The following is a 20,511-nucleotide window of genomic DNA, read 5'->3' on the forward strand; positions in this document are numbered from 1 at the left end:
GGATGAAATCGGGTCGGATGAAAATGGCCATTTTTCAGTTTTTTGACATAATTTGAAAATGGCAGCTGCCCTTTAAATTGTGTGTAAATTTCATGATCAATGAACCAAAAAAATCTGGTTCCACTGATTTGCATTAAAAGTAAAGTATGTTTTTTGTTTCTCATATAAAGTTAACATTTTGGAGATACAAGGTTTTGTTCAGACAACAGAGTTCTCTCTGTGTGTGTGTGTGTGTGTGTGTGTGTGTGTGTGTGTGTGTGTGTGTGTGTGTGTGTGTGTGTATGTATATGCACATATATATATACACATACACACACACACGCACACACGCACACACACACACACACACACACACACACACACACACACACACACACACACACACACACACACACACACACACACACACACACATACATACATACATACACACACAAATATTGTGGAAAAGCAGCTCTCTTGGCTTTTGTAATTAGTCTTATGGTCTCTATGGACATTCTAGTGTCTTATATTTGCTACACTCTATTTTACTCTTGTTACTTGCAACAATTTAGAATAATAGCATGCATTATCTACCTGTAGCACATTTTGACTTGAAAAATAAAAATGCAATGCAAATAAAGTTAGTTTTAACGTGTTCATGTCTTGTGCACAGAATGAAACCCACTAATACTAATACTGGCTCTTTTACATGCACCTAATTACTACTAAGATCAAATCGGGAAATTTAACAAAAGTGCAACACCAGCTCCCTTAACTAAACAGAACACAGGACACAGGTCTGTCCATCTCACACAGAACAGACCTACACAGTCAGGACAAACTGATGAAATACAGTAAACCGTTGTCACTGTTTGCAGGACTGGTTTATTTAAAACTTTGGAAAAGATGGAAAAATCAAACTTTGTGATGAGCGTTTCGGAGCAGTGGAGCTGCACACAATAAACCTTCCCACAATCCTCTACTGGTTTCTGCCAACAGCTCTTTAACTAGTAGTACACTGGGAGGCAACTGAAACATGCAGGTGGTCTTGGATACACCCAAGACAACTAAGACTTCTGGGAAGCCTTTTACAGCTCATAGTGCTGACAGTACCACTTCTAAGGAAAATCATTTAAAGGCTGCAGTAAATCTGATTTTCACATTTTCCGCTCTCACCTTAAACGTAGACGACCAGCCGAGACACGTTTGGTGTCCCAAGTTCTTTAGTTTTACCACTGAATCTACGAGGCTAATGTAGCTAACCAGGAATATTACGCTAATACTTCAGCAGTTAGCACTGTACACACACTGAAAATATTCTTTTGAGTTTTGTATAAAAGAACAATAAATCAGACCGTCAGAAAACAAAACACTGAGATTTTTAACAACTTGACGCACTTGGACAGAAGTGAGTGCTAATCCATGCTAATTGATTCTGTATAAGATCCCATTACTTGTTAGTGAAATTAGCCTCGTCGCTCCAGGGCTAAAACTAAAGAAGCAAACTTCAGACACCCAGCATGTCTTGGCTAATTGACTACATTTGGGGTAAAAGAGGGAAATTGGGAAATTTTCTTTCCTGTCGGTCTTTGCCTTGAAATAGAGAAGTTAACTGCTGTCACTGCAGATCTACAGATTATTTAAAAAGCAACACCAGATCATGTAATGCTTTATAGATCAGTGAATCTATGACATGATTTCCTTTGAACAGGAGAGGTATTTAACTTTTCTCCTCAAGTTTGGTCATTAACGCTTTAACTATAGACAGAATGAGACGACTTGCCTGCCGCTTAGCTTATCTAGGAAACCAGTTTGTTCCCTTTTTTCTGTAGATTTACAGATACAAATAAATAGCCTTTATACACATGATCATATTTACAATTTGTTCATTTGCATCATAGTTTTGCAACACTTCCTCTCAACACACATTCTCATGCTTCTCACCCAAAACAGGACATCATGTATTGTCATGGAGGGGTGGCGTGTGAACTTCATCAGTTTTTCAAAACATCTTCTTAGATAAGATAATTCTGAGTGGTTTGGTGCGAAATGCTCCGTTCTAGAGTCAGGATTGTTCACAGTGGTGGTGATAGGAACCAGACGTCCATGCTAAATAGATGAGAATATGCTGCCTGATGTCTGAAACATTGTTTAAGGCCTAATAAGTATTTAACACTCCACTGATGGTGGAGGGATAAATGCAGGGAGTTGTGAGGCAAAAATAGTCCCCAAAGAAAATGTGTATTTTCAGATTTATCACTATTTTCCCATATAAATCTCAGAAGACACGTGTAGGTTCACTGGTGGGTTTGGATAGTAAATAAAAATAAAATGTCCATATTTGTGTTGTTGTCATGGTGACCCCTGGTTCCCATCACCACCAGTGTAAAGACATCTGAACCATCTCACACCAAACCACTCAGAATCACCCTGTTTACATCACAGCGATTAAATTAAGCAGACATTTTAAAAAATTGGTGGAGTTCCCTTTTAATATTTGGACAGAAACAGGGCGTCGGTTAACTTTTAAAATACAAAGCAAACCACAATTATCTGTTCTCAGCTGAGTGAGAGAGGAAAGAGGGGAACTGAGTGGGTGAACTCTGAGAGATGGAGTGTGTTTGTGTTGGCAGGCAGGAATGACTGAAGCACATAAACTGGATCAGTGAACGTTAAAGCGATAATTCAGCCAAAACTGCAACTAAGACTAAATCAAACCCCCTCTTACCTGAACCCAACACTTTTGGTGTCTAAAGTTTTATTCTTTATAAAGTTTTGCACTGGAGCTGTGTAGGTAGTTAACAAGCAATGAAAGCATAATGTTCCATCAATTAACAACAGCAGGTCAAAAATCATTATTTGCCTCAAAGCATGTGATGTTCAGTATCTCTAACAGACCTGATTATGTGGTTTCTGACACTGTATGACTCACTGCTATCTATAAATATGGACTATTCTGAGGCTGTAGGTTATCTTAGTTCTTAGCTATGCAGCATACTCCTCTGTAAATAGTTCATTTATTTGGAGATTTTGCTGCAACAACACTCAATACATTGTTTTATTGCTTTCTTAATTAAAAATGATTGAACAGAAGTGCTTTGTAAAGGATCTGTAATCTTTAATAATGCTGCAATTTCTGTTATTACAGTGTTATTGTCATTTTTTAGTGGTCTGTATTTTTTAAAAATCCATCAGAACAGCCATCAGCCACGCTGTACTCTACACGTTGCTGGCATTGGCCCATGAAAACCTGTTGAAGCACTAATTATGGCATAATTGGGCTGTCAAAAACATTGAGACAGAATTTTAATCTGATTACACTAAAATCCATTGAAAAGGCCCTAAATTAAATCTCCTACTGATCATCAGTTCAGACGAGTTGTTCAATACCTCCAATAGTCTTGATAATGTGGTTTCTGACACCGTATGATACATTATCCCTAAAACTGTGTGTATGCCGGGGGAATACGTCAACATAGTCAAAAACAGTAGCAGCTCTCTTAAAAGCATGGATTTAGTGTCCATTTATATAGAGAAATAGTATGTAAAGTAGCTCCAGTGCTAAAACTAAAGATGCAAATTTCAGACACCAAAGCAGTGCTGGCTGTGGGGGAAAGTGGGGGATGTGTTTAAATGTGCGTTTTAGCTGTATATTTGGCTGAAATAGCTTGGTAAAACGATAGCTTTAATGACGATGGTGGATCACCGGGGCTTGAGCAGCAGGCGGTACATAGTGAAGCCCAACACGGCAAAGACAGCTGCCCCCAGACTGACCCTCAACCACACAGAGGAACTCTTCAGATCCACTTGAGACATGTGCCTGAGACAGAGAGAGTTTAGTATCAGTTTGTCAGATTTACATGCAATATTATTATGTAAACACAAACGTTATACATAAATAAACGAAAAAATCATGATGCTGCATGCATGATGGGAAGCAAAGCATGCAAATAAAGGATCATAATGTAAATTTACTTATTTCAAATATGCTAAACGAACACAAGAAGTAGCTCTCTGGACACCATCAAAACATTGCAGCTCTGATGCAGTAAAACATCACACAGCATGAAAACATGCACTCATAATAATGAACAACTAAGAAAATAATCCTGCAGAAAAATGGAGAAGATGTGGTAAAGTTGTGACGTTACGAAGTGACATGGGGCGACGTAATGCTCAGATGATGAATGATAAGCCACAAATAAGGAATAGAAAGATGAAATGCCAGAAGAAAGAGCAGGGGAAGACCATTCCGCATGACCACACGGAAAATACATGTGGAAAAATGACCACTTCTGATCATGGGAAAATTATTATTATTATTGTCTGTGCAGCTGAAGGATCACATGTTACAGGCTGAGTAAACATGAGGAAGAATGGAGAAGTTTAGACTCGATGCTAGTAAACAGCAGCCAAAACAGACATAAGTAAGCCAGAGGAAACGGAGAAAACACTGAAAACACTGAATGTTTTTCATTATGTTTCTTGCGGTAGACGTGCTGCTCTTGGAACAGATTTTACCAGTCAAATCCTAACCCTGCTCACCATGGTCTTCCAAATTCTTTGGAAAAATGATTGCTGACTTCCAGACTTAATGTCTAAAACCCCTCCAGCATTACATCTCCATAAAGTTTGCAATGATATCTAGAGTTTCAGAGGTACAGACACAATTCTGCTACTGCAAATAATGAAAAGGAGAGTTTTAAGAAAGGTGTTGTTTGAAGACCCTCTTAGTCATGTGGTTTGCATAGTTACCTGTTAGTTTATAAGCTCCTTTGATTGTTCACTGCATTAACCTGATTTTTCATCCAACACTTTCTTATTTGGTTTTAAACTGCACTACACCAACTTCGCGATTCATATTACTGTCTGTAACAGCATCTAAGCCCACTAACCTGTAAACTCTGTCATGTCATGACTGACACTGAAACAAGTCAGTCATCCAGTATGACAAGCGAATAAGAAAAATAAGGCAAGTCACTGCTGTCAGAAACCAGATAAACTCAACATGCTTCCACAGTGACGCTCAGGAAAGACTGAAGCCCAGGAAACAAAGGCTGGTCCAAACTCCTGAACCACATTCAGCTCTACTGTACTAAACCTTACACATCTTGATATTCAGTTTCAGAGTCTAAAGCAGATGTTATGCTGAAATATTGCGCTAACGTCATCTTTAACGTGGTTTATGTAAAACTGTACATCATGTTAATGGGCTTAGTGTAGAAACCACAGATACCATTACAAACAGCAATATGAATGGTTTCTTTCAAGATCAAAAAACAAAGAAGTAGGGTACCATCAGTTCTGGAGTTCCCCAGGGCTCCATTTTAGGGCCTACACTGTTTTTTTACATATATATTCCCCTATTGGGATACATCTCATGTAACCTAATCACTTTAAGTTATGAATTAAAAATGGCTTTTTCAGCTAAAAGCAATCGCATGAAGAGCAATCAAAGCAAAATTTTAAAATGTGTCACAATTTACATGACTTTAAAAAAAAATCTGGCTTCATGCTTTATTTGGCTCATCTCTTGGCTGGCTTCCTGTCCAGTTTAGGATACAATACAAAGTTTTATTTATATGTCAAACCAACCCCCTCTAATACAGCACACATTCCCAATACTGCTCCAAGATGCTCTCAGTCACAGTAATTAGTGGATGGACAATCTGTTGCAGCACTTCGTACAGCGCATGTTTTTTTTAACGTGCAATGTAAATAAACTGAAATTGAAACTAAATGAACAAAGAAGAAGATGAAAAAGCGACTAAAGCTGAGTAAATGGAAAGCTGATGCATGAATAATGATGAACCCAGGTAACAGATAAGCCATTCAAAGAGGAACCAGAAAGAGATGGACGGATAGATAATGATGAAACTCAGACAGACAAGAGGAGAAACCTGCTGGAGATGGCCGTGTAGAGTTTGGCTTTGACCGTGTGAAGAAGTTCTGAGTTGAGGAAGTTCTGACAGAGGCAGAAGGTGCACCTGTTGCAGGTACACATACAGCGTAGACGAGCGTGACTAGCGAAAGAAACAACACAGACACAGACACTGTCAGACCACAGCTTCTCGCTGTAGAGGCTTCCACAGGAACTCTGCAGTAAACATCAACAAGTATCAGAGATTCAAATCTACAGATCTGCAGATATGATTAGCCAGTCTGAGACAACAGCCACAAATTTAAGCCCACAGTAAAGCACTGTCCTCTTTAGAGAAGCACGAGTCTGTATGTATTTCTAATCAAAGACATTATGGCCAGGGGTTGATATGTGTCTTAGACAAAGAGCAGTGACGTGTCCCACACTGCCAATTGATTAGGTGAGGCTATAAGAATTTGTAGAATTACAGTCGGGCAGATAAAAAAACAAGAACAAGCACTGAATTTAACAGCCTCCATCACTAACCACAGCATGACCTACTAACATTTCTAAAGTTGTTAGAAGTACAACACAAGGCTGGGCAATATGACCATATATATCGTTACTGTAATGTCTTAACATGTCACAATACACTTTTCTGAGCACACTGGGATAGCACCAGTACTTCAAAAATGCATATTTAATTACAAAGACAGCATAATTAACATAATTAAATGCAGTTGTGTAACAGATTACTGCTGCTCGGTGTGTAAAACGTTAAGTAACAATCGTTTTTTAATAGTATTTTGCTTTTCAAAGTGCCCCTGGTTGTTTTTTCGTCCATTCTAACTGATCATATTTCAGAAAAAAAAGAAATATCACGATGCACATCATGTATCGTGAACATTTTTGGAAGTATTTTTGTCATATTAGCCACCCCAAAACAACATGTCTCATGGTTACACATTTACTTGCACACCTAAAACCCCAAAGAACAAAGCCAGCTTGATGGAGAATAAAGTTTACTGACAGATGCGACTGACCAATGGAGAGATGCCAGGCTCACAGTGCAGCAGCTCTGTTAATGAGCTTGAACGAGTTTTTATATAGTTAAAATATAATTAAACTTATGTGTGAAATCAGACACTGTAGTCAATGGCACTGTTTAGGCTGGCTTTACATGGGGAAACTTTCATGCAACTTTAGTTGCTTGAAACATGCAAAAAAACTAAAATGCACTTGGACGACTGAGGTTGGTAGTTTTTCAGTTTTCTGACCTATCACAACTAACGCGAGATCCTCACTGCTAACGCTACTGTAACCAGATGAGTTCACAGCTGTTTAAATGACTGCTTTTGCCAGAGTTTATGCTTCTTTATTAGCCTGCTGTTATTGTGACTTACATAACTAGATTCATTTTCTCCTCTCTTGTTGTTTCCACAGAGCTCATTTGGAACCCAAAGGATAAAATTATTTGAAAAACAAAGACACTTTCATCCCAATAAAGCCAGCCTTAGACAAAGAGCTGTGGAGTGTCCCACCCCTCCGAAAGGAGTTTTTCTGATGTCAGGAGTTTCAGAATTACTACAGGCCAGACAACCCTATTCTAAACTACATCAGGGCAAATAGAATCACACTGAAACAGCCCTACATTCTGTATTGCTGATGAGGGAGACATTACTCATTTAGACAGTATATATATATATATATATATATATATATATATATATATATATATATATATATATATATATATATATATATATATATATATAGGTATGGCTGAAAGATCATTTTTATATTGAAATTGTAATTTAAGAGATTGCAATTTTTATATCACAACAGCTGCAACTGTTTTAAAATTATAGATTATATTATCAAAAATGTCTGAAGTGGGGAAATTTAGCTAATAACACAGAGCTTTTGAACTGCCTGTAGATTGGTTAGATTAACCAGAAGCAACAAAACCTCCATGTGTTGTGGCATCACAACCACAACTTACTGGCTGTCCAGCACACTACATTCAGGGGTCAATTGAATTGCAGTGTCATTGCAGCATTACAGTTCAGTAGGGTCTAATTAACTGAGAAAATATGAGTCTAATTAACTGAGAAAATACTGAGTCTAAAAGCTGAATACTCCTACATCTGCATTAAGCAGCATAAAGAGTGTGGATATTTGGCCCTTTAGGCCTCGATAATAAAGGCTGTAAAGAAATAAAGCTGACTTTTGATCAATGAGCTTAATCAGGATGCATCTGGAAACAGTTTTAGTTTTCAAGTTATTAAGAAATAGACACGATCACACAGCAAACGGAAACCCACAAAACCCTGACCCACCTGACCAGCTGCCCGCAGAGGAAGTGAATCTAGACAGGTCAGAGAGGTGAAATACGAAGGAGTGAATCTGTCTGTGTGCGTCGTGGTTATTTTTCATAAGGAAAAAAACCCTGCAAAGGTTTACGCTACTCTTTTGGATATTTTTGATCTGTCTGCACTCTAAGATTGGTAGAATTATTTATACATGATTTTTTTCCCCTCTAAACAAACATGATTATGCTTTAATTATGGTTAGTTTTTGTGTATCGACGGAGAAAACATGATCATTTTGATTAAACATATTAAAAAGCTGAGTGTCACTGATGGACAGCGTATGTGTAAATGTGTGGGTCATCACTCACGGGTATGTGGCCATGGTGGCGAGTTTGATGAAGATGTCCTTGCTGGGGGTGCTGGCGGTGTTGCAGGTGAAGCTCTGTGGAGGGGGCAGCCTGTATGTCCTGCAAAAGTCCAGCGGGCTCGGGCTGAACTGCTGTCGAACCTCTGGTAGGTCTGCTTTCGCTGCAACCAGCATGCACGGAACCCTGCTGTCCACAAAGTACTGCTGCAGAACCGAGTAAAACACAAACCAGGAGTAAATGATCCCATTTTTTAGGGGCAGTTGCTGACTGTAATAGGTGGTCTCATATCCTGTCTACACTTAAACAAATATCCTTTTCCATTAAAAAAAAAAAAAAAAAAAGAAATAAAAATCAGTACATTTACTGTAAATATGTGTGAACATTATTATTAATAATAATAAAAAAAATAATCTTCTTTACAATAAAACAATATAATAAATAAATAATTAGGTATTCCACGTCAGAATATATATATATATATAATATGAATACGATGCACCAAAATCAACTTACATTCACAAATATAGAACCGACAGAACTCAAGTGGATGCTGAATAGCAAATGTTCAACACACCTTAAATATCTGAGCACAGTATTCAAATGAGCAGGGGTTACTGACATCATAAATCAGGCACACAACGTCACAGGACAGATCCGACTCAGACAGGTAGTCAAAATCTGGGAAGACTTCATGGAGCTGTGCGGAAGAGTTGTTATTTGCACACAGATTAAAGCACAGAAAACACACAAAACACAAACGTTTCACTACAATCTTTAACCCCTTAAGCTGCAAGCGTTGTTCAGACTGACAGCCCAAATCTGGTTCTTGGCGTCTTCAGACTATGTTGATATTTGATGGGAGGAAAAAAAATTAAATCTGATTTTTGCAAAAATAGATCCAAACCATATTTGGAGGTGGTCTGAAATGCGACTCCAGACTGAGTCACTCTAGATTCTCAAATCAATTTCAAATTGTCTTTTGTGTCACTTGCAACATGACAAACAATTGTCAATCCACAGTGACTAAAGTGCTGGGATTCAAGAAGAGCAGCAAAGATTCATGTTTATGCCAGAGAGAGTTTGGAGGGTAAGATGATGCACCTCTCTCTCTCTCTCTCTCTTGCATCTGCATCACCAACATAGCTAAGTAGTTATTGACGTCTACATCGCAACCACGGCAGATAGACTGGTGATGTCTGGACACACAAATCCAATCCAATCACTTGCAAACAACCGTGCGGACAGTCATCTCAAAAATAACTGATCTGAGAATCAAATCCGATTTGCCTGCAGTCTGAACACAGTCTAAGGGTCTAAGTGTGGGTCCACACTTCAGTTTATCTCTCATAACTACAGAACTGACACGAGTTTCATAGCAGATCCAGAACAGTCCACGGTACTTAAATATGTCTTATGATCAATAAATAAATAATATGTCAAGAGTTTAAGGGGTTAAAGGCCATTACTTTAATTAATCAGAATTACTACTACAGTACAGTGATGAACATATGATTAGTAATTGATCAAATCAATGGGCAAGGTTTTCATTTTATTATATATAATTGAGAGAAATAATTAGCATATCACATTCCAGTCTATAAGATTGTGCTCTTGGCTGTTCCACTGATATGAAAAGAAAAACCTCACCAGAAGGTATTTCTCCTGACCATAAACATGGGCAGTGCTGATAGCGTAATATGACTTGTGTTCTTCTCTGATCATCTTCTGATGCTGCGGGAGACACACAGTCAGAGAACAACAACTACAATAAAAACAACAGAGAAATCTGATTTTCACTAAATCGATTATCCCTGTTGTCCCAGGTACAGCAAAATCTTGAAAGATGTAAATAAATTCCCATAAATAAATAAATACAAATAAATTCCCAGGAAAAAAAAATGGTATACTTAATATCGTATATCAGCAGTATGTGTATGTGTGCGCATGTATATTATAAATTATAAATAAGTGTGTGTGTGTGTGTGTGTGTGTGTGTGTTCTGACCATAAGGTTGTGTCCAAGCAAAGACTGCAGGAGCCCACTCTTTCCGCTGCCAGGACCCCCAAACACTTTACAGAGGAACACGCTGCGCTGGGTTTGTTTTTTCTGCAGATCCAGACTCTTTTCCCGTGTCACTGAGAGAATCAAACACAGCTGATTACACACATACAGAAACACACAGAAGACATCAGGACACTTAATCACTCACACTTTTTTAAAAAAACGCCTACAAACCCAATTAAATGTGATATCTTGCTTTTTTTGCCCTAATATAGTATCACAGTTCATTCCCACTGTAGGTCATTTCCACTGATCCAACAGCACCACCAACTGGGTATAACAGCAGCAATCTACCTTTTACTCTCACAAACTGGTGACCACTGTCCACTTAATGCTTGAAATGTACAGTACTGTACAAAACGTTTCATTTAATTTCCTGTCAAAACGGCCATTAAGTTTGTTAAGCAAGCCATTAAGACCATTAAGTAAGTTATTTACTTACTGACAGTGTCAGGAAAAATCCGAAAAACACATTCTAACAGAAAACTACACAACAGAACTTGTCAGTATTTATTATATACACCTTTTGCGTTTATTATGCTCTTGTCAGGAAGTTCGCTCTCAGTTTTTGAAGAAAAAGGCAGAGATATTTTTTCACATTTCCAAGGTTCAGTCTTAGAAGCTGGTTTTACATTTTCTGTTTGTTGTGATCCAAGTAATCCCAAACACATTCAGAGAGAAGGTCTGGACTCTGGGGTGGTCAGCTCAAATAAGCCACATCGGCACTGCATCAGTTAAACATTCCTCTCATACAAGCCTGCCAGGTGGGAGGTGGGTATCCATGGCAACAGGCTCACCTGTGATGGCAGAAGCCTGGGACTCCTGCTCTGCAATGATGGAGTAACCAAGGTAACCCAGATACTCCAGGCACCGCTGGACGTCCAGGTACGTAGTTAACCTGCACACACACACACACACACACACACACACACACACACACACACACACACACACACACACACACACACACACAGTCTGATAAAACTATCACCACACTACAATCACCATCTACTTTAGACTTTAGATCTTGACATTCCACTTTATTAGAAACATCTACCATGTTTTTCCACTGAATGGCCATTTTATTAGAAACACCTATCTTGTGCTTCCACTCACTGGCTACTTTAAAGCTCCACTATATAAGTCTATAACTGCAACCAATAGTGCATCTGCTGCCCCACAATGCCCCTCTCTGAAAAAAATCAACTTGGACATGCATAAACCGAATGTCCTCCATCAGCAGCATTTAATATGTGAAAGGCTCTTGAGCTACACACACACTCTTAAAGGTAAACTCACGTCCACTGTGAGAGGAAGCCCTGGTAGGTGATCCAGCCGTGCTCATTGGTACACACTGTGTTGTTGACGTCTGGGCCCCAGGGCATGTAGGGAAAAACATCAAACAGATCCTTAAGCTCCTCTGGGGACAGCGCGCAGTCTCTGTCCTAAACAAGAAAAACAAAAAACAAACACAAAGGGGCTTTAAATACAAGCACAGACCTCAGAGCTCAGGCTCAATCGCACTAAATCAAAGCAGCCATTAAGTACATGTTTACTGTAAGTATATAATATCTTAAATATCTTAATATTTAGTGTTTCACGCGTTACCTTTATTCCAGCTTCCAATCTTTTCAAGAGACTCACTTTCAGTTTCTCTAAGAAATCTGCAGACACACCTCCAAAGTTCAGTCTTAGAAGCTGGTTGATTGTTTGTTGAATTAATCAAACATTCAGTGATGTTGAGGTCTGGACTTTGGGGTGGTCCGTCCATTGTTCAGTTTCTTTGATTTGCAAAATGTTTTTTAAATGTTGTAATGATGTTTCGGGAACTTTTCAGGAACTTTTTTTTTTTTTTTTAAACTTATTTTCACTTATTTGACTTTCTCCATCTTTGAGCGAGGGGATTACCTCATATCTAACCACCTCACATCTCCTAAACTAATGAATAACTTGGACTTTAAGGCTGTTTTGAGAGCAAATTAATTTCACACAGTACCGTACATGTTTTCTAATAAACTGGCAGCTCACGGTACATTTGTGTGTGGTTTTAGTGAAGTAGCGCGTGAAGCGTACATCATTTTAATGAGCGAGAGAGTTCAGAAGCCCTCCACAGTTACCTTGTCGTGTTTATCAAAGACGCCCTGCAGGAAGAGCGAGGCGTTGTGGTTGAGCTCTGTGCTGCAGTCGGGAGGTATTTTTAACCTGCAGGAACACAAACACAGGAGATTAGCAGATTAGATTAGAATAGCTGGATTAATAGCTGGATTATGGAAGGGTCCCTACGGAGAAGATGAAGATAGAGGAGCAGGTGGGGGGTGGGGCTTATTACTCTGTGTCTGTGTCAATTTCTTTTTTCTAGGATGTGTGTACAACACATTATTAAACAGATTTTTAAATCTGACTGTTCGAGCCACATTCAGATCCACTGTAAAATACTTGATTTACATACTTGTGACATAGCAGTTAATTCTGTATGAATGCACCTAGTTATTAATAACCACTGTGCCTTTCGTTTAATAATCTTTTACCTAGATTGCCTGGCTACAACAGCACTACTCTTAATCTACACTGCGGTTAGTCCAATTTATTACTATTACTAACACTAATAAATTAATTTTGTGATGCTCCGAAATGAAAATCATGGCCGAAAATATTAATCTTACTAAGATTATTACAGTATGTTGCTACAGTATGTGCCACAAAATCACTACACAACCAACAGCTGGGCATACAAAGTAATGAATTCTGTTATGTTTAGACATAACTTGCACTTTATTTGCCCGTTTCTGTAATGGCACTTGTGCGTGTGTGTGTATGTACGTGTGTGTGTGTGTGTGTGTGTGTGTGTGTGTGTATGTGTATGTGTGTGTGTGTGTGTGTGTATGTGTGTGTATATATATATATATGTGAATGTTTGTGTGTGTATATGTGAGTGTTTGTGTGTGTATATGTGAGTGTTTGTGTGTGTATGTGTGTGTGTGTTCATTGTTATGTAAAGCAAACTTGGGATTATGAAATGTAACTTACATGTTATTACAAAAAACATCAGGACTCCTTACATTTATATTTAAACAACATGGTTAACAATAAATAAATAAATGTTCTGATTCACTTTTGAAATAGAATCAAAAATCACTATGCAGAAAAATGACATTCTGATGTGGAAAAGTGTCCAGTGGTCCTCCGGACTAAAGACCACTCAGCTTGATATCAGCTGCACATGGCATGGGTGATGTGCACATCTGTGAAGGCACCATTAATGCTGAGTGAGATTATATATATATATATATATATATATATATATATATATATATATATATATATATATATATATATATATATATATATAGAGAGAGAGAGAGAGAGAGAGAGAGAGAGAGAGAGAGAGAGAGAGAGTATATAATATACAATATAATATATATAATAATAATTTATAAACAAATAAAACTAAATTCACCCCAACACTGTAACTCTACCATGCACTGTAGCAATGGACAGAGCTCATGTGTAAACTGTAAAACTGTATGAGCTATGCGTTACACTATTTTGACCAGAGCTGGACCAGATAAAACACCAAATACACTCACTTATGAAACTTTAAATTTGCTCTTTGAAAATAATAGTATAAAAGTAATAAATAATAATATGCATTACCAAGACAACAGAAGCAATACAGAACCACAATAAAAAAAATAAAAAAAAAACACAAAAGCAATCAACAGGTTAAAAGCACACCTACAATATATGAACATGATTATGTGCTTTCCAACCTTTACTTTAGGGGCCGAATTATATCAGTAAATGCACTACAGGTGAAAGTAACAAACTGCAGTGAATTATGTTATAGGGAGGTCAGAGGAGAGAGACTCATGAGTGAAAAGGCCAGTAAATTTCATATGATGTGATATATGATTTAGTATCTGTCCAAAAGTCTGTAGATTCCAGTGAACGGTGTTAATAGAGAGCTTGTGCTGCAGTAACGGGCTCTACTCTTCAGGGAAGGCTTCTAGATGTAGGAACACTGCTTTGAGGATCTGATTAAGCACTAGCAAGGTCAGATACTGATGAGGGATGGTCAGTTCTGGATCACTCCAACTCATCTCAAAAGTACTGGATGGAGCTTCATCACTCCAGAGAACACAGTTCCACCGCTCTAACCCAACGCTTGGAACTGAGCGTTTTAGAGAAGTCTTTAATAGTTATAGACTGTTTACATTACATAGATGTTCTTTAAAAAGGTTCTTCAAACTTTTTTAAACTTCACGTCTTATTTACAAAAGTGGCTCTTTACAGCAGCCAGAACACCAGACAGTGCTCGATCCCAACTCTCAATACAACGTGGACAATGTGGAGCATCGAAGGGTCTCTGTGGACCACCACTGCTTTACAGAAGCATTTACTAAAAAGTTCCTTAGTGAACCAAAAGTGGTTCTTCTATAGCATCTCTCCACATTGCATGAGGACGTTTAGGAGTCTAACACATTCAACTGATTTTCATTCTGCTGAAAGAGAGCCATGTTCAGAGGTGCTGGGTCTTACAGAGGGAAGAGGTAATCCTGATGCAGCTCCAGGTCATCATCATAACCAAAGCGACGGAGGACCGCCCACGTGGTCTCATGCCGACCACGCTGGATGAAGAGCGTGTGCAGAAAGAGGAATCCTGGGAGAAAAAAAACCCAATAATGAAAGTAAAAAGTAACAGATCAGTTAAACTTCTATTACATTTAATTAGTATTACTGTTACATGAGAGGCTTAGGTTTTCTTATTCTAGAAACTGGATATGGCATATAATCAATGTTGTGTGTTTATAGTTACACAGCAAACTCATTAATATTCATGTAAACATATTAGCTTAGTTTAGCGACACCAGAGACATTAAACAGTGTTTAAACGGCGTTCAAACTCATTAAATCCCAGAAAAACAAATATGACGAATATTGTGCACCATGAAATTCTTTGTGTTGTAATACTGTATCTGTGTCATGTTGCTCACCAACCCCCCCCCCCCCAATAAATAGGATTTATTTTTTTTAAGCATTGAAATCAAATACGTATCTTAGCCTCTTACACCTCAGGACACCGGAATATTTCAGATAATAGATGACAGAGTAAACTGAACTGCTATCTGGTTGCAGCCCTTATATCGCTGTGAACCTTCTTATGTCTAAGTGTGTGTTTTCTGTCTCTCACCCTTCAGCGTCAGGCCGTCCACACAAACTCCGTCCGTTGTATTTTTCCTCACAACGTTCTTCACGTCCTCCAGAGCTTGAGGGGGCAGCGGCGTGTTGAAACATGTTCTCTGGAGACAACATTTATTAAATGAATTATGGATATATGATATAGGAGAAATGGCCTCGTTCTGAACACGTCACAGCAGTTTTGGAATAAAGATGCCAAACGCAACAAACTCTCTTACCTGGAAGAAGTTGAGCTCATTATCATTGAGAATTCCATCATTATCCAAATCAGAGACTTTAAAGATGCGAGTGAGCGCTCGGACACATGCAGCCTTCATCTGCAGCGGAACAAACACTTTCCTAAACAATAAATCAGCATCTCTACAGAAATGACTGGAGCAGTGCCCCTCTTGTCAGTGGGGTGGGTGGTACCCTCAAGGGTACATCTCAGTACCAGGGAACATAACGGTACCATAACTGTACCATTATAGTTGTACTGACTCCACACACACACCCCCCCGTCTAGTCTCCAGGCTTTTTACTTTATTCTTAGAATATTAGGTTACGAAAAGGTACAAATATGTATTTTTCGCCTGGAGAAACTTATTTAAGGTGCACAATTGGACCGGAATTTAGTGTCAGCTCTGTATTCAAATGTAAATCGTCAGTGTGGTCAGTACCTCTTTCTGGTCAGGGCAGTACAGCGGTCCGGTGGGGTGCAAGACTGCTTTCTGAGCATAATAAAACAGCTCTGAGATGTTCTTTAGATTCTTTGCTGAGCACTGAAAACAAGAATAATGAACACAAAGAAAAACAGGTTCAACAACAAGATTCAGTGAAAATGATGCAACAAAAGTACCTTTTGGATTATTTACATTTCTGAATATTTAGAGATTTAAATTTCACCCCACCTGAATTCAAAGCGTGATTTGGAAAGAACGCAGTACTATGAATTTCTATTTGAAATGAAAAATCAGAGAGCACTTTCATTTATTTTACTTCAAGTCAAAACAGCTTTTAATAAAAGTTATTCACACTTTAAAACTCAACTGACCTCAAACTACACAGAAGCCATAACAACTAAACCCAATATCAGCTGTTTGAGTGTTGAGTGTGTCTCTCTTGACCTTTATTACAGCTTCCATTCTACCAGGAGACGCACCTTCAGTTTCTCAGAGAGTTTTTAAGTGTTTGTATTTAGTTCTAGAAAATGTTTTGAAATTTACTCACATGTAATTTCACATATATACGCAGGGACACCTTTGTGCATATACACAATACATGCAAACATAAGCCTGATATCACATTATCTTAATTTATTTGCGCTTATTTAATTTTAAATTTGGTAACACCTTATTTGGATGGTCCACTGTAGATTTTTTGGAAATGTTCAGTATATATTTAAGTAACAATCAACTGAATAGTCATTAAACGCCACTGAACTTGAAGTTGAACGTTACTTACATGGTTCACTATAGATGCTTTGTAAAGGCTCGGTCTGAATAGCATTCAACTAAAAGTCCATTAAATTCAACTGAACTTGAAGTTCAGTGTGAAAGAGTTATTTAATTTCTAGGAGACTGCTCTCGATAAACAAAGCTTACTTACAATTTAAACAGAGCACAATGGAGGATTAGACCGGATACAAAAGACTTAAAGAAAGAACAACATGACTCCGCTTTACTGGAGAACATCTTCCGCCGACTCATTCGCTCTTTCTAATGATGTGCGGAAGATTTTCCAGCCAGTTTAGTTTAAGCTCAGGTCTTTTCAGTGGATTTTAGTCTAAAACCACAGATTAATCTGTGATTAGAGAAACTGCCCTGAAATCTGCCCCAACAAGAAGCTGATGGTACAGAAACAGTTGACTCAGCAGCAGGAGCAGTCTAATCACGCCATGATTTGTAAAGAGCTTCATTAGTCATTGTGTAAACTACCTCATACCACTTAGTGCAGGACATACAACAAATCTGTTTCATATGTTATGTAAATCTGCAAAAAGATAGTAGAAATTATAGATATTATATATCCAACCATCTATCCTTCCATCTAACCATTTATCCGTCTATCCATCTATCCACCTATCCATCCGTCAATCTGTCTATTTGTCTATCTGTGATGGATGCATCAATCTGTCTATTCATGTCTCTCTGTCTATCAGCCCATCTATCCGTCCATCTATGTATCCATATGTCCGTCTATCTATCTGTCCATCTGTCTATCCGTTGATCTGTCTATTTGTCTATCCATCCATCCCTCCATCTTTCCATCCATCTCCCTTTCCATCTATCCGTCTATCCATCTATCCGTTGACCTATCTATCCATTTGTCTGCCTATCCATCTATCCGTTGATCTGCCTATCCATCTGTCAATCCATGCGTGTTTCCATCCGTCTATCAATCAACCATCTGTCCGTCTGTCAATCCATCTGTCTAGCCGTCTATCCATCTGTCTTTCCATCCATCTATCTGTCTATCCATCTATTTGTCTGTCTATCCATCTAGACAGATCGATGGATGGATGGCTGGAAAGATGGATGGATGGATAGACCAATCGACACATAGATGGATAGAAAAATGGATGGATGGATGGATACCTATCTATCTATCCATCTACCAATCCATCTATACATCTGTCTGTCTATCTATTCGTCTTTCCATCCATCTAGCCGTTTTTCCATCTATCCGTTGTCGTATCCATCCATCCATCCGTCTTTCCATTTGTCTATCCATCTATCTATCCGTCTATCTGTCTATCAATTCATCTGTCAATCCATCTATCCATCCATCCATCCATCCATCCGTCTTTCCATTTGTCTATCCATCTATCTATCCGTCTATCAATCCATCTGTCTATCCATCTATCCATCTATCTATCCGTCTATCTGTATCAATCCATCTGTCTATCCGTCTTTCCATTTGTCTATCCATCTATCTATCTGTCTATCAATCCATCTGTGTATCTGTCTATTCATCCATCCATCCATCTTTCCATCCACCTAACCGTCGATCTGTCTATCCGTGCCTCTTTCCATTTGTCTATCTATCCATTGACCTATCAATCCATCTATCTGTCTATTCATCCATCCATCTTTCCATCCATCTATTCGTCAATCTGTCTATCCATCCATCCATCTTTCCATCGGTCCATCTATTTATCCATGTATCTATCTATCTGTGTATCTAGCGCACACAATCAAATCTATTAGAGATTGAGAACAGCTCAACGTGGAAGGCCTGTATTGTACTGTACTGTAATAACAGCCCTCTGCGATGGAAAAAGCATATTTACCTCCGGTTTAACTGTTTTTTTTTTATTTGTAGACTTATTTCATGTAAATAGTTTTGACGTCCAGTGTTTGCTAGCACTGCTAGCCTCACAGCTTGTTTTAAACTAAAGAAACAAAAGTGGGAAAGCAACCATGTCTTTGCTCATCATCGACATTTGGAAACCACGGAAAGTCATTAAAATCCAGTTTTGTACCAAAACCATTCCTTTAAGCTTCAACTCGCTCTCACTGCGCTTTCTCATGCGTCCACTTCAGAGTCAGAAAATTACCAGGAGAAAATGTGTGTCAATGTACAGTGGAGTCTTTGTTTAACCATTATATATTAAAATGTTTATACAAGTGACCTGGTGTGAGGTGTATGAAGTTAGCACTGTGCTAACTGGGACGGTACAAACTTCTATTACCTCGAAGCTCCAGAGCTAAAACAAAAGAAGCAAACTTCAGACACCAAGCATGTCTGGACTTGGACTTTTTACTGACCAAACTATCGCTTTAAAAGCAGAAACTAATCCTGCACTGACTCTTACCATGAGAGACTTTATGTGTGATGAAGATGAAGTAGATGAAGAGGAGACCCTAAAACGACCTCAGTGTAAGATTACAGTCTCTAATCTCTGCCTCGTATCATGTTACTTAACTGAATGGAGGTGGTTTTAGCAGAACTGCTAAATTAGAAAGATCGGCTTTACTCATTAGCTGGTCTGAGACACGGCCAAGTGACCAGGGCGACAGGGGTCATCGGCACGCAAGTATTTTTCAGCTCATCAGCAGCAGTGGGCAATTTTCGAGAGTTAATGTCAACTCTCGACTCCTCTGCTACTGCTTTCCACCGAATTCCACCGAATTTTACCCGAGACCCACTGACGAAGGGATACAGTCACAGTAGCACAATGCCAAGCTACACTCCTAAAAAGATCAAGGGCTCTTCAAGGGTTCTTTATTAAAGAAAAAGGTTCTTTATAGAACAACGAACATGTAAAGAACCATTTGCATGACTGGAAGGTTTTTTGCATCATGAAATGGCTCTTCAGGTTGCTGGAGAATGTAACAGGATGAGAGCATAACTGTCTCTTTCTCTCTGAGTTGGTAGGACATTAGATGAAGCACACAACAGATGCAGTGATGGATTTTCAGTTTTTGCTGGAGTGCCCCTTTACAATATGGTTTACACTGTTATCTGTCTGTCGAAAAACTAACGATGCAAACTGTGCACAGTGAAAATGTCACTGACACTGAGATGTAATTTTGGCACCGCTGCTGCTCAGCAGACTGAAATCACACCCTGACCACAGTTACAGTCACAACACGGCGCTTTACAGGAACTTGACCGCAGAGTTTCATTCACAAACAGCAAATGTGAGATTATTCAGACAGAAAGTACAGCTTACAGCAGAAAAGTGAGCGAGAACAACGTTGCTGTTCAGATAATGATGTAAACATACTGCCCAGCCTTTAACCTG

General features: G+C 38.6%; 1 protein-coding gene across 2 annotated transcripts in view; it reads right to left on the bottom strand.

Moving 5' to 3' along the window:
* Positions 1 to 847: 847 nt before the first annotated feature.
* rhot1b (ras homolog family member T1) overlaps positions 848 to 20,511 on the bottom strand; it is a 29,478-nt gene continuing 9,814 nt past the window's right edge. The window contains exons 8-20 of one of the 2 annotated variants that reach the window (XM_017693077.2): positions 16,442 to 16,543; positions 16,001 to 16,099; positions 15,775 to 15,883; positions 15,123 to 15,243; positions 12,701 to 12,785; positions 11,883 to 12,028; positions 11,381 to 11,481; positions 10,527 to 10,657; positions 10,170 to 10,253; positions 9,097 to 9,219; positions 8,523 to 8,725; positions 5,883 to 6,005; positions 848 to 3,802 (exon numbers count right to left, since the gene is read on the bottom strand). In XM_017693077.2, coding sequence (XP_017548566.1) covers positions 3,685 to 3,802; positions 5,883 to 6,005; positions 8,523 to 8,725; positions 9,097 to 9,219; positions 10,170 to 10,253; positions 10,527 to 10,657; positions 11,381 to 11,481; positions 11,883 to 12,028; positions 12,701 to 12,785; positions 15,123 to 15,243; positions 15,775 to 15,883; positions 16,001 to 16,099; positions 16,442 to 16,543 — 1,545 coding nt within the window. In that variant the 3' untranslated portion in view covers positions 848 to 3,684. The remainder of the gene's footprint in view (positions 3,803 to 5,882; positions 6,006 to 8,522; positions 8,726 to 9,096; positions 9,220 to 10,169; positions 10,254 to 10,526; positions 10,658 to 11,380; positions 11,482 to 11,882; positions 12,029 to 12,700; positions 12,786 to 15,122; positions 15,244 to 15,774; positions 15,884 to 16,000; positions 16,100 to 16,441; positions 16,544 to 20,511) is intronic. The other variant, XM_017693079.2, reaches the window with a different exon arrangement.

Source organism: Pygocentrus nattereri, chromosome 30 (genome assembly GCF_015220715.1).
Source record: "Pygocentrus nattereri isolate fPygNat1 chromosome 30, fPygNat1.pri, whole genome shotgun sequence".
Classification (NCBI taxonomy): Eukaryota; Metazoa; Chordata; class Actinopteri; order Characiformes; family Serrasalmidae; genus Pygocentrus; species Pygocentrus nattereri.